Below are 13,658 nucleotides of genomic sequence, written 5' to 3'. Positions count from 1 at the left end.
CTGATAAATTTTCCATTAATTTTTAAATAATTTCCTTTCCTTCATTTTTATTTTCCTCTTGTGAGAACTCCTATCATTAACATTTTGGCTCTCTTGAATTTGGATCTTTCTCTCCCCAATTTTTCTTTGTCATTATGATGTCCTTACTAAGGGGTTCCCTCAACTTTACATTCCACCCCTTCTTCTGCATCTGTTTACTACTATCATGTTTTTTATTCCAAGAGCACTCTTTTGGTTCCTATTTTTAGTCTTCTGTTCTTTTTTTGTGGGTGTAATATATCCTCTTATCTCACATCGTTCCCTCTGCTACCTGAATTACCTTTGTTGCTTGATACCTTTTTTTTTTTTCCTGTTGCCGTTTTGACTTCTGTCCTTAATGTTGGAAGCTTTTGGGGGTGGGTCTTGTTGATTAGTGGGTTTCGCTGCATGAGCCATCTCCTAGCCCACATTTTCATTAGGTAATCGCCAGAAGCCACAATTTGGGGCCATTCAGAGTATTGAGAGGAGAATCCTATCTCCTCCTGTGGGGCTAGGAAGGAGGGTGGGATACGGGAAAGGAAGAGAATTTAAGTATGGCCACTGGTGTTCTGGAAACAGAAAAGGAGAAGGAAGGGGGCTGAGAGACCCAAGTTCAGTGTAGTGTGTAATGTTCTTCTCTACCCTCCATTATGCTTCCTCTCCCCAAGACTAGAGCTGCTTTTGTTGAATTTCTCTGGAGAACAAGCCTCACTCCCCTGTAGGGAAGAGTACAGTGTACAAGGAGATACTTGAGGGTTCAGCTGCTCTTGCTTTATGTAGGCTTTCAAGCAGTCCTTGTTTTCCGGCCCCCACCGTATCCCTGCCTTTATTGGCACCTGGAGTCTGTAATCGCTGAGCCTCTCAGAAGATTTGTGGGCCACACTGGCTAATCTCTAAGTGGCCCCTGCCTCTGCCATGGACATTTCGAGTTCAGCTTCCCTTCCTCAGCTCTGCCGAGCCAGTTACCAATCCTTAGTCTGATTTCCATCTTGCAAACGATTTTGAAATCTCTTGTCCACTGTTGCCTTGTTTTCCAGCTATCTTTGCCATTGGGGGTTATCACCTATTTTTATTTCTTTGTTGTCATTTTGGTGAGATTTTGGTGGGAAAGGGAGATAAATATTTGTGAGTGACCCATCGTGATTTACTGCAACTCTATCCACTTCCCAAGAGCAAAGAATTCTTCCAAGAAGCATTGGCTAATTTTATCCCTTTTAATTGAAAGATTCTTTGTTCTTTTCTCCCTTGCTCCTTTCGGGGGGATTCCCATATCCATTGAAATCCTCCAAGACAGAACTGAAAAGAGAAACTTGGAGTATTTTACCACATTAGCTCAACTCTTCCCTGAGGCCTGGCTTTGGGACTTCGGAAAGATTAAATCTTTCAAACATTTTTCCTCAAAAAGATTTTATACATCATTTCTAAGCTGTGTACTCTTTCATTTACAGCTTTTGATCCTTCCCGAATATCATTTGATTCAGGAATATCCTTCCCAAATATCTTTTGAGATGGGTAAATGGTTAGATGTGTTGAGTCTGACATATCATGAGTTGGGCAGGAAAGAGTGCTGGGGGCCCAGGGTTAACGGGTGAGCATGAGTAAATATAAGACGGATTGGTAAGGAGGTCTGATAATAGGACTTCCAGTGGTGACTTCCAGAAGTTTTCCTGTATCATCCAGGGCGAATGCAGACTTAGGCATGGGGGCTCGGTTAGGTAAGAGGAACTGCAGGAAGGCCTTTCTGAGGCCTTTGAATTGAGACTTTGGAATTGAGACTTTCCAGACAAAGAAACCAGAAGGTGCAAATGCCTTGCATTGCTGGGAACGATCTTGGTATGCTCAGAGAACAAGAAGAAAGCTGGTGTACCTGGAACATTGTGAACAGGAGAGAGTTTTCAGAGGAGGTCAGAGAGGTCAGCAGGGACCAGATTATGTGCGGTTTTATAAACCCTGGTAAGGAGTTCAGCTTGCGTTCTAAGTGGATTGGAAAGCCATTGCACAGTCGTAAACAAGGAAGTAATTGATCAGATCTGTGTTTTAGAAAGATCATTCTGGTGGAGGATGGTTTGCAGCAAGGTAAGAGTAGAAGCAGCAAGACCGAGATACAAAAGCTATTCCTGTAATCCAGGTGAGAGATGATGGTGGCTTGGAATTAGTGAATAGTAGAAAAGATGGAGAGAAAGAGACTTGTGATGTGCTATGGTGGTAGAACCTACAGGACTGGTTAGTGGACTGTGTATGAGGGGTGGTGTAATTCTAAATCTGTTTGGTAGTCTTTTGACTGGTTCCCAAATTACTGGGATATTATACTTCTGAAACCTCTAGGATTCAGTACGTGCCTCCTGTCATCAATGTGATGGGAATTTACAAACAATTAAGTTCTGTATTGTAGGAACAGATGAAGAAACTTTGTTCATTGGTGATCTCATTCAGTCTTCCAGTCTGGTGGCTTTAAATATCATCTGTATGCTAATGACTCCCACATTTCTATCTCTAACTCAAACATCTTCCCTGAACTACAGACTCATCAAAATGTAACACATCCGAAACCAAACTCCCCATCTTTTCTCCCAACCTGTAGCTCCTGCAGTCCTTCCCATCTCAGTTCGGGCAACTCTGTTTTTCCAGTTGCTCAAGCAAAACCCTGGGAGTCGTCCTGAATCCATTCCTATTCATTCTCCCCCTCGCCTCCCCTATACACTATATACAATCCTTCAGGAGTCCTATACTCAAAATATATTCAGGCTTCACCACTCCTCACTGCCCTCCCTCCACTGCCACCACTGTCACCTTAGCCACCATTATCTCTTGTCCGGATTACTGCAGAAGACCGCTAACTGCCCTTGCCACTTTGGCCTTGCCCCTACATTGTAGTTGCAATATATCAGCTAGAGTGATCTTCAGAAAATATAACTTAGATCTGGTAACTGTTCTGTACAATATACTCCAATGGCTCTTAGTTGTCCTTAGTATGGAAGTCAAAGGCCCTCCATGATCTCATTCTGTGACCTCAGCTCCTATTCAGAGTATTAGGGAATACTTTTCTTCGAGGCACCATGCTAAAGGAGTTTCTTACAAAATATCTTTAATTGATTGAGTTTTAGTTCTTCTCTCCAAACACATGCAAATAAAAGACATAATGGTCCTGCATTTTGGCTACAAATATTTCCATAAACAGAACGTGTCCTTTCAAGGGGTTCAAATGATGAGTGAGCCAAAATTCAAAGGATGAACAGTGGTAGGGGGCAGCATATTGGAGTTGTATCCCAGAATCCTTGGCCAAAGAAAATGTACACAAAAGAATGACTGAATTCCCTTTCCCCTCTTCTGATCACTCTGTTTATTCTACTTTGTTTAGCTTAATGAGTCTATGTAACTTCATCTTGTAACATTTAACTTATTGCTGCTAATTGTTATTAGTTTATAAATATGAGCTATTATTTTCTTAATGCTTTGATAAAAAAAGAGAAAAGCCTTTTGACTGATTATGAATAGGTTTTTTTTTTTTCCTGCTTCTGTTATCACTGAGTTTTCTTATAATTAATTATCCTCTGTTCATCCTTGCAGTAGTAACTTTGTGCACCTCACTTGCTGGTTGGAGGGGCGTGTTGAGTTAGAGGTCCTGAGAGAAGGGCAGGAGCCTGGAGCAGGGTGCTTGTAACAGTGCCTTAGTGACCACCTTTGTCTTTTTCTTCAAAAAATCGTGTTACATAACCAGTATGTATTTAGCCTTAGAAATTGGCAGAGGTGGTCAAATTCAGAATAGAACAATAGCATTGAGGTATTACAGTAAGAAGTATTTTGTTTGTGTTTAGGTCATTTTAGCAATTGTCTTGAAATTTTGGGGTCTTAATTGCCAAAACTCTATTATGGTTAAGGATAAATTTATGTCAATTTCCATAATTAGGAAATAGCAGTCAAACAGATTAGTTATTTTTGACCCATAGTTTTATGGTGCAGGGTAATCATTTGTTGTTGTTGTTGTTGTTGTTTTTCAAAATGAAAATGGGCTTAACATTTTCTGATTATGAATTTAAAACAGTTCAGATGATACAGAAAAGTCTAAAGAAAAAGCAAAAATTATAATCGCTCTTGCTACAGATAGCTGTTCTTAATAATTCCGTGTATTGTTGCTAGACTTTTTAAATGTTGTTTTGTACAAATATAAACCTAAAGTGAGACCATAACTCTACATTCTATTTTATAACCGCCTTTCCACTCAACAATATATTATTAGCACATCTCCATGACAACATATATGGATCTACATAACCCCTTTTAATGGCTACATGATACATGATTAAAGTGCCTTTTGTTTTTCCTAAAAATATATTAGTAGACAAAATGAATCTAGGCTTGCTTTAAAGATTTAAAAGGCATACAATTTAAGAAAAATGAAGACGTTTTAAAAATTTTACTGACATAGTATCAACCTATTAAACTAAGAAGAACTTCAATACTGTTAACAAAATATAACAATGGTCTTAGCTGCTGAATAAATTAATTTGTTTCTATGGCAACTGCAACAAGTATTTGTTGAACACCTACTATGTGCCGGCATTGATCTAGGTCCTGGGAATACTTTGGTGAATTAGATGTGTGAGGTCTCTGCTCTCAAAGAATTTACATTCTGGAGGGTTAGAAACAGAAAACAAGGTAATAAGAAATAAGAAAAATATCTGTATTGAAGCACATCTAGTAGTATGTTTTCATGGTGGATTTAAGCTGACAGTTTGGTCCCGAAATCTGCAGATTGAGTCAAATCATATATTATAATTATATTTTTAGGTTTGAAGACAGTGAAAAACAAATAAATTACGAGTCATTTTTCTGTGCCCTGAACTGGAGAGTGAATCTCGATGCCCGAATTGGAAGCAGTATGGTGCATTAAAGAGGTAAAAGTAACACCTGTTTTAAAAACCAGCTGTGGCTACCTCCCTTGCGTTTTTAATATCCTTTATCTTAAAATTATTTTTCAATGTAAAATAGTAACATCAGTGCTTTTGGAAAGAGCACTATGTATTTCTGGGTATTTGTGTTAAAGTCGAATTCACTTTCCATACTGAGTGAACATCTGCTGTATAAGAGCGTGATTTTTCATATGCAGCTGAATGTTTTTTAACCCAAGTCGTATCCAATTATATGGAAAATAGGATAATAGGTTACAGTTATAAATAGATACAAACACTGTTTTCAAGGGATTCTGGTAATATCATCATAGGCTACAAGAGCAAGTCTCAAATAGTGCATATGTCAAGAATCCCCAGTGTATTTGCGGCTGTGCATGCAGGTTTGCCTTGGGTGAAACAGTATAGTATGGACATGTATATTTCATAGTGGGGCCAAATGTAAAATAAAAATTCAGTAGAAAAATGCTTGGTTAGGGAAAACAGAGTTCATGTGATCGGATGATGCTCTCAACGTTGTGAAATTGTCTGAATTCTCTAAGATCTCTTTGGACCAATTGTCTTTAAGGAGTGGGTGGGTGGGTGGTGGTTTGTTTATATTTTAACATGCTCCAGAAATTGATTTTCTTGGGAAAGTCCCTTGATAAAGCAAATGTCATGTGGTTGATACTCCCAGAAAGGAGGCATTTATTCCTCCCGGTCTCTGATGACCAGCTCATTCTGGCCTGAACTGGTCTAGTGCCCTTGGGGAGTTCCCTCAGGCATGCAGCTACTCTGGAGTGTCAGGCAGCCTTAGAACTTCCAGATGATTGGGAGACACTGGTGGCCTTTGGAGTCAAACAGAGCTGGGGTTGAATTCTGGCTCTGCCACTTATGTAGCTGAGTGACTTTGGGGCAGTTACTTAACTCATTCATTTATAAATTTAATTCTCAGACAAATCATGTTTAAGTATCCACTCTTAGCAGTTTCTATGCTCTGCGCTGGGGTCTAGAGACAGTCATTATTGCTACCTTAAGGAGGGTTGGGGGGCACAGGAAGTCTTAGGGGAGGTGATGCTTGAAATTTCAGTGATGAATGGTAAGAGCTAGGTAGGAAAAGTGGCATGGTATGCCCAGAGGCATTCCCAACAGAGGCTCTAGGGCATGGGACGACAGGGCTCTTGTGCAGAACCACGGCTCTTGTGCAGAACCGGAAAGAATTGGTGTGGCTGGGATGGAGGCACAGAGGGAGGAGTGGAGATGAATGAAGCTGGAGACACCTGCACGGGTGAGGTCTGAGTATCGTCCTACAAAGTCTGCAGACTGTGGACAAATTTCAAGGAAGAGAGTGACATGATCAGGTATGCCCTTTAAAGGGAGCTTGCTCTGGTTGGGTGGTGGGTAGGTTGGAGAGAGGACAAGGAGACAAGTAGACCCCATAGGAGGCTCTTGACGACCCTTCGTCACCATAACAACAGCAAACACTTTAAAGCATTTACTATGTGTCAAGCACTGTTCTAAGACCTCAAAATCTATTCTCTCATTTAATCCTCAGAGCAACTTTCTGAGGGTAGATACTTTTATCATTCCCATTTTAGAGATGAGGAAGTTAGAGGAACAGCCAGGGTATGGTAGAGTTAGAATTTTAACTCAGGTCTGTTTTACCGCAAAGCATGAGAAAGGAAAAAATCATTTAAATACAAATCGTCATTGAAGATATTGGATTTAATTAACTAAAGTCCAAGATACTATCACAAAAACAAATAAATACTGTCATTTGGTAACCTTTTAATTCTTATCCATGCAAATATGTAATTTTTACATGTAAAAAGAACAATGATAGATGGAGTTTATATTCCACCTTTTCATTTAATGTTACAGTATTCTGTGTTGGATATCATCCAATTGTCCCATTGGGACTTTTCTCCAACCCCGTCTACCCTGCTCTGAATCCTAGACAGCTGATCTTTGTGGGCTTCATCAATGGGACCCTTAGCCCTCTGGCCTCCAGTTGGGGGAGCCAATGGGACGCACCAGCAGGAGAGTGGAGGGTGGGACGAGACAGAAGTCATCTCCCTCCCTGACAGTCACAAGAGATTGACTGCCTCCTCCTGCCCAGGGCCACAGTACCTGTCTGGAGGGTCTCTCCACATAGCTGTCTACTCCGGGCTCTGGCAGCCACCCTCACGTGCCCCTTCAGCCCCAGGTGGTGGCAGTGGCTCCCTGTTGCTACAGTCCCTGAGGGTCTGGAGGATCCCTTGTTGCTTTTCCTAAACACTTGCCACAACTTTGTAAATAGTCTCTTTATTAAACTCTTCTCAATTTACACAGTTTGCATATGTCCGCTATTTCTTCTGGGATCCTGAAAGATACACATACTTATTTTGGCTAGTTAGCAACAGCCTTTGTTGTGTTTTTTTCCTTACTTCCTCCTTCTCTCCTTTTCCATTCCACCCAATCCACCACCCAAATGTTTACCTATGTGTTGGGGGTTTCATCATTTCATGCACAAAAATATAATCATACCACAGGCATTTATCTGCAGTGTGTTTTTCTTAATAGTACACCATGGGACATTTCTCTAGTTTAATATGTGTAGACCTAAGCCATTCTTTAATACTGTAGTATGAATATGGAATCATTTATTCATCCATTTCTCTATTGATAGGCATTCAAGTTATTTTTACATTTTTGCCTTTGAAAACATGTGGTATCTTGTTACTTGAATTTTTATCTTCCTGATGACTATTGAGCTTGAATGAAATTTAATTACCTTTTGGTACTACAACCTACAGTAAGAAAGACGTTTTTCCCTAGCAACCCAGCATGCACATATACAATGGCCCAAACGTCTCATGAAACAATACTATTCTAACTGCATGTGATGATGTATGATATTTTTTCTTTCCTTTCTCTTTTCTTTTCTCTCCTCCCGCCTTCTTTCTTTCTTTTGAATATAGTTCATTACCCATTAAATTGACTTAAGGACCTACAAAAGAATCACCACCCATATTGGAAGAGGAGTCAGTGCGTGGAAAGGCCAGAGATCCACTTTCCCTTTAGCCACCCCTCCCCCATTTCATCTCTTACCTACTCTGTCAACTGGGGCAGTTACTGAGCCATGGACCTCAGGTTCTTTAGAGAGATAGTGTGGAGCACAAGGTCTGGAATCACATGAAGCTGAACTCAAATCCTTAGCTCTATGATTGACTCACTGGGTGACTGTGTAAGTTATTCAACCTTTCACATTGCCCCATCTCAAAAATGGAGATAAAAGTAGCGCTTCTGTCAGGTTGCTTGTAAGGATTGAATTGATACACGTGAGACACTTATCACAGTACCTGTCCCATAGTAACGGCTTAAATGTTAGCTATTACTGTTGTTCTAAAATGGAGATGCCTTACGTCCTCAAGTCAGTGGGCTGGGCCTTGAGGAGTCAACTTCCAAGACTAAGATCAGTGATTCTGTCGTTAAACGTAAGAGTCAGAACAGCTACAGAACAGCAATGTAGCATCAGATAGGGCCTGTGCTTTAGCAGTAAGTCAGCTCTTTCAACTGTTACTCATTTATGGTGAGAAGAACTTTAGTCTTAGGGTCTCTTGTCAATTCTGATGACCAAGCCTAGAAGCAGTTCAGTCTGTGGGAGACATTTGGATGGGGCCGTTCTTTATCAGCCAGTTTTTTTTTAAATAAAGGAAGAACATAGTTATAAAATGGTACCTGATCAATTTAACCAATAATGAGAACTTAACTAAATTCCAGAGTCTGAAGCACTCTGGTACTCCTGAGCTTGCTATCGTTCCATTAAAGAGGATATAAGATAGCTTGGGAATGGTATCAGTGAGTCTGTAATCTATGTGAAAATATTTAGTGTGAATGGGTTGAGCGTAATATTGCATAGTTCAGAGAGTAGAATGAGTAATGAAAAGTATAGTATCTCCTGAACCATGTAAGTGTACTTAAATGTTAATATCTAATAATGCCCTGAGACACTCTGGGTCAGAGCCTGTCACAGGTTGGGTTCTCCAGGAAGCAGATGGAGTTTAATGTGCAGTATATTTATTTGGGAGTGTCCTTGGGATCAATACCTGTGGAAGGGAGGGGAGGGACATAGGAGTGGGCAGAGGGAGAAGTTGAGCTTCGATGCAGGTCCAAAGACAGCCTTGGCTGGTCCGAAGGGAACTCTGGAGCTAGAATGGCCTTTCAGAGCTGTCCTGAGGTCGGCCAAAATGGCCTGGACTTTATCCCTGTGGGTTGGTTTAGAAAGGGGTATGACCTGGGGTAACGTGGCTCTTTGCAGCCAAGACAGCTCTGTAGCTGAGGTAATCCCTGAAGGGGTCTCCCATCAGCTGGGCCACCAAGTCCTTCCTCAAGGGGATTCTGGATGGTATATCATGTCTTGGCAACCAACCACTCTTGATTATTCTTGGTCTGAACTGGAGGCCTGGCCTGTGGCACAGCCTTCTCCACACACCTGCTCCTCTATTACTGTCTGAGCTTTCACCCGTGGCAGGGAACTGACAAGAAACTGGTTATGCCAGAAGAGGCCGTGATTATGGCAGAAGAGGAAGCGGTAGAGGAGTTGGACCAGATGCGTAGGTCTGTGGGGCCCAGTTGGGCAAAGAAAACCTCTCACTTCGAGCTTTGGGGATTGCCAACACTTAGGGAGTCTGCTGTAGCCCAAAAATCATATGTGGGACTTCAGAACAAGATCCACCAGGTTGTGAAAGTGACCCAGCCTTGAATGTGACGTGACAGATTAAAGTTCTGTTGAGAACAAGGAATGGCAGGCTGAGCTCCTGCGTGGAAGTATGGCCCACGTGGAGGCCAGCAGAGGGGCGGCTGCGTGCTTCCTCCAGTGTATGAGCTGGACAGGCTGTCTCTGGCTGAAGTTCCAGAAGTTACCAGCCTCCACTCGGAACCTGGGTGTCCTTACTCTTGGGCTGAATGTTGTCCTCAACAGGCTCTCTTCCCTGAACTAGGGATCTTACTGAAAAATGAAAAGAGACTGCTTAGCTGATGAAAGCTGAGCAGGTCTCAGTACTAGATTCAACACCAATTCTGTTTGCATCAGCATTAATGGATAGGATGGATGGTAGGGGTGGAGATTTGGGACAGCTTCCCTAGCTTGATTAACTACAGTGAATGGAAGCAGGAATGGACAAAAAAAAAAAAAGAGGAACAGGACCATGGGCTTTAGCCAACCACAGGCTGAGTAGGGGGGTGGTCTGGTACACAGTACTTGGGATTGGAAGGGCAGCGCCTCAGGGAGTTCTAGCAGGGGGTCTCTCCAAAACAGGGAGCACAGTGGTGGGGATCCTGAAGTTAGCGCTATTCAGCGACCAGAGGGGGCCAGCCAGCAGGCTTGAACCACGCCTTCAGCCGCGCCCAGGGGACAGAGCAGGCTGGGTCCCTATACCAGTGAGGTTCTAGCAGGAGACACACGGCCCACTCAGAGGAGTCGGGATATGGATTTAAGGCAGGGACTATTGACAGAGGAGAGGGTAGGGTTAAGGGAACCAATCAGGGCGGTGGAGTGCCCAGGGCCTAGCTAGAGTGGGAAGCCTTTACCATCCCTAGGTCTGGAGAAGCAGGGAGGGACTGGTATTACTGGAGCCCAGTGGAGGAGCCGGAGCAGTGGCAGCAGGGAGAGGAGCGTAGCCACTGCCAAAGCGTGGTTGGGCAGGGAGGGGGCAGGCAGAGGGGAAGTGGAGTCAATACCCTGAACCCTTGCTGCTTCCCATTGGCTGGACCCGTTCGGAAGCCAGAGAGCCAAGGAGGCTCGAGAAGTGATGCAGTCCACAGAGGTCAGCCTCCCAGGGCAGAGAGCTTGGTGAGAAGGGCAAAAAATGGATCTTGAGGGGCAAATGGAGGATGAGCCAGTACAGTCTGTTACCAGAGTAAAGACTTGGGCTCCAGTGAGCAAGCCTCACAGCCAGCTTTTAAGACTAACAGCTCCTGAAGCTGGGTCTGCTGGATGTTAGGACTGGTCCCTCTGACTCCGATGGGGCTCCACCTACATGTGATTGTTACATGGCATCAGCTAGTAGGCCTGCGGATCAACAACAAAGAAGCAAAATTCACAGAGAGGACTGTGGTTGTAGCGAGTCCAGCTTTGATTTGGTGAGAGGTTTCCCTATGTGGATGGGTGGGAGCTGACTGTCACCCACCAGGATTGTTGACTGTGGCCTGTAGCCTGGATTCTCAGGAGCTCCCTTGGCCGGGCCTCTGCCTGGCCTCCACAGCAGCCCATGGTGAGCCACTGGGGCTGTAAGTTAATTCTCACTCCATTATGTGACTATCTGTGGTCTCAGCATGTTGCCCTGGTGCTGTCACGGCCTAGAGACCCCAATTCCATTCTATTGTGCTTGCTCACAGATGGTAGCTGTAAAACTGGCAAAAGAGGTCCCGCTGTTTAGAGCCTGCCTGGTTAATCTCAGAAGTCACGTTTTAAAAACTAACACTAAATCGGTTCTCATATAAACTTTATAACTTGCACTGTGTGACTGGCAACTTATCCTTTGACATTTCTGAGAAAAATTGAATGTGGCTTCATTTTACGAGCACTAGAACTGCAGAAGCATTAACAATTGGCTCTAAAGTTTCCTCTTGTCACAACAGGATGACATATAGCCTTGGCACTGGGGAGTAGGGGACAGTGGGGTACACCTTGGGATATATCTTTGGGCACCCCACTTGTCGAGGATCTCCTTTTGGTATTTAGAGCGTGGAATACCCTGTGACATTTTATTGTCCCAACCGTTTTGTGAGAATAAGTATCATTCCCAATTTATAGATAGGAAGCTGAGACTCAAAGGCATTCCTAAAGGTCAGGATTATATAGTTAGGGGCTAGTGCCAACCCTTTAAGTAAGCAAAGTTATGTCTAATATTTCAAGTTGAGTTTAACAGTTGAAATAAAAGATTATTAATCATTCTCGTAAGACTTAAAAAAGTAACTGGTAAACACATACTGATTACGTAACACAAAGCAGTGACCTAGTAGGAAACTTCCAGAATCTACTGCGATTTAAAGGTTTGGACGATGTCTACTTGAATTGTATGAATAAGCCTATCACTAAAGCTAAAAATTATCCATGTCTCCTTGAAAACTTTACTTGCCCCGTAATGCAATTTCAAGGAAAGGTTTCTTGTTTAAAAGTTACAACTGTGTTTTAGCTGCAGTCACACAGATGACAATTCTACTGAAGCTCTGTCTAGAGCAAAGAGAAGCAATTGTGAAATATTGGCATTACAGTAAAGACAGAAATGGATAGGCATATAAGCAAATCTCCTGGTTTTGAGCTTTTCCTTATGTCATCAGAATGCTCTTGATTATCTCAGCAAGTATCTGTAAAATTTCTTCCCCAAATTAATTTCATTTTGATTTTACTGAAATTTAATTGTTTTTATGATTTCTGTCAACTTAATTTGATTATTTCCAAGGTCATGTCAACCTAGTAGAAGGAAGAAAATCCAAGAAAACCACAATTTCAATTCCATACACAGTACTGGATTTTTCTACAAATTCATGGATAAAAACATCCTTTTTTTGATTGAGCAGAGGGGGAGTAACAGAGTGAAATCACTAACATGACTCTATCAGCCTTACATTTGGGACGAATAAAAATAACCTTGTTTCAGTGAAGCGTGGAATTTAATTGGCTCCCGATCTTTTCCCCGCATGCATCTGGTGGCCAGTACTACAGTAGAAAATTTTAAACTAGAAGGAGACATAATCCAATTAAATTTCCTTTTAAAAATGTCAAAGCAAATAAATCCAGGGCCTATGAGCTCACACACAGCTTTGCTGTTCTCGCTGGGCAGCTGCTGTTTACTGGGTTTCCATCCAGTGCCATCTTTGCTTCCCATTTCAAGGATATGTGGTTTTACAGATCGGCAGCTACATTTTTTTTCACCATTGATGAATAAGTAATTTATTGCCAACTTCTCTGACATCTTAAGTAGCTCTAGTGACAGCCAGATTGAAAGCTGTCATGGGGCCCTCTTGCAGACAATGATTTCCAGCCATTTTAGAGTCATGATTTTGCATTATTGCTGAATTTCACTCTGCATTTCATAGTTCTTCCTTCTTCCAGAAAATGCTACGTGGCACATACTGTTTATGCTCCAGATTAAACTGAATTTTGTTTTGAGATTTGGGTACTGTCTCTGGAATTACCTGGAAGTCACATTGGAGACTCTGGATCCATCCACAGTTTGTCAAGAAGTTGCTTTGTTCCGAGCTATACTGTGACTTTCATAGACATTTTATTAATTTTGAAAAATGCAAAATGGCATAGTATCTTTGACTTCCTCTGGAAGCTGACTCAGAGACAAGGATTTGAGTATAAATAGTTTTTTGGACGAAGTGAAGGGAGTAACTAGCAAGGGAGCAAGGAAGTGAGAAATGGAAGAGAAGGAGTTAATACAGGGCATATTATCAAACCAGTAAAAATGTGAATGACTGGAGCGTAATGCCTCTGGGAAACACAGGGATCCAGTGGCTGATAGGTACCTCAGCGTTATCCCATCCATCAATTCCTGTCATTGTTTGAGAGCTGCTCCCGAAGTGGGGGAAAATAATGAATTCCCAAGCACTTGTGGCATGTCACAGGGACAGCCAAATCAGGCCTCAGAGGCCAAAGGGAAGCTCTCAGGAGAAGGAATGCAGGTGCTGATGGCTGGAAGTTAGGCTGGTGTGCGCCAAAGTGGAAAGGGTGAGAGGATCAGGAGAGGTGCTAGCAGAACCCGA

The 13,658-nt window shown here is 42.4% G+C and overlaps 1 protein-coding gene across 1 annotated transcript in view; it reads left to right on the top strand.

Moving 5' to 3' along the window:
* EFHC2 (EF-hand domain containing 2) overlaps nucleotides 1-13,658 on the top strand; it is a 153,369-nt gene that overhangs the window by 131,052 nt on the left and 8,659 nt on the right. Inside the window, 1 exon segment of the mRNA XM_068533696.1 lies at nucleotides 4,807-4,874. Coding sequence (XP_068389797.1) covers nucleotides 4,807-4,874 — 68 coding nt within the window.

This window comes from Eschrichtius robustus, chromosome X, assembly GCF_028021215.1.
Source record: "Eschrichtius robustus isolate mEscRob2 chromosome X, mEscRob2.pri, whole genome shotgun sequence".
NCBI classification, from domain to species: domain Eukaryota; kingdom Metazoa; phylum Chordata; class Mammalia; order Artiodactyla; family Eschrichtiidae; genus Eschrichtius; species Eschrichtius robustus.
This window is presented reverse-complemented; position numbering and strand designations above follow the sequence as displayed.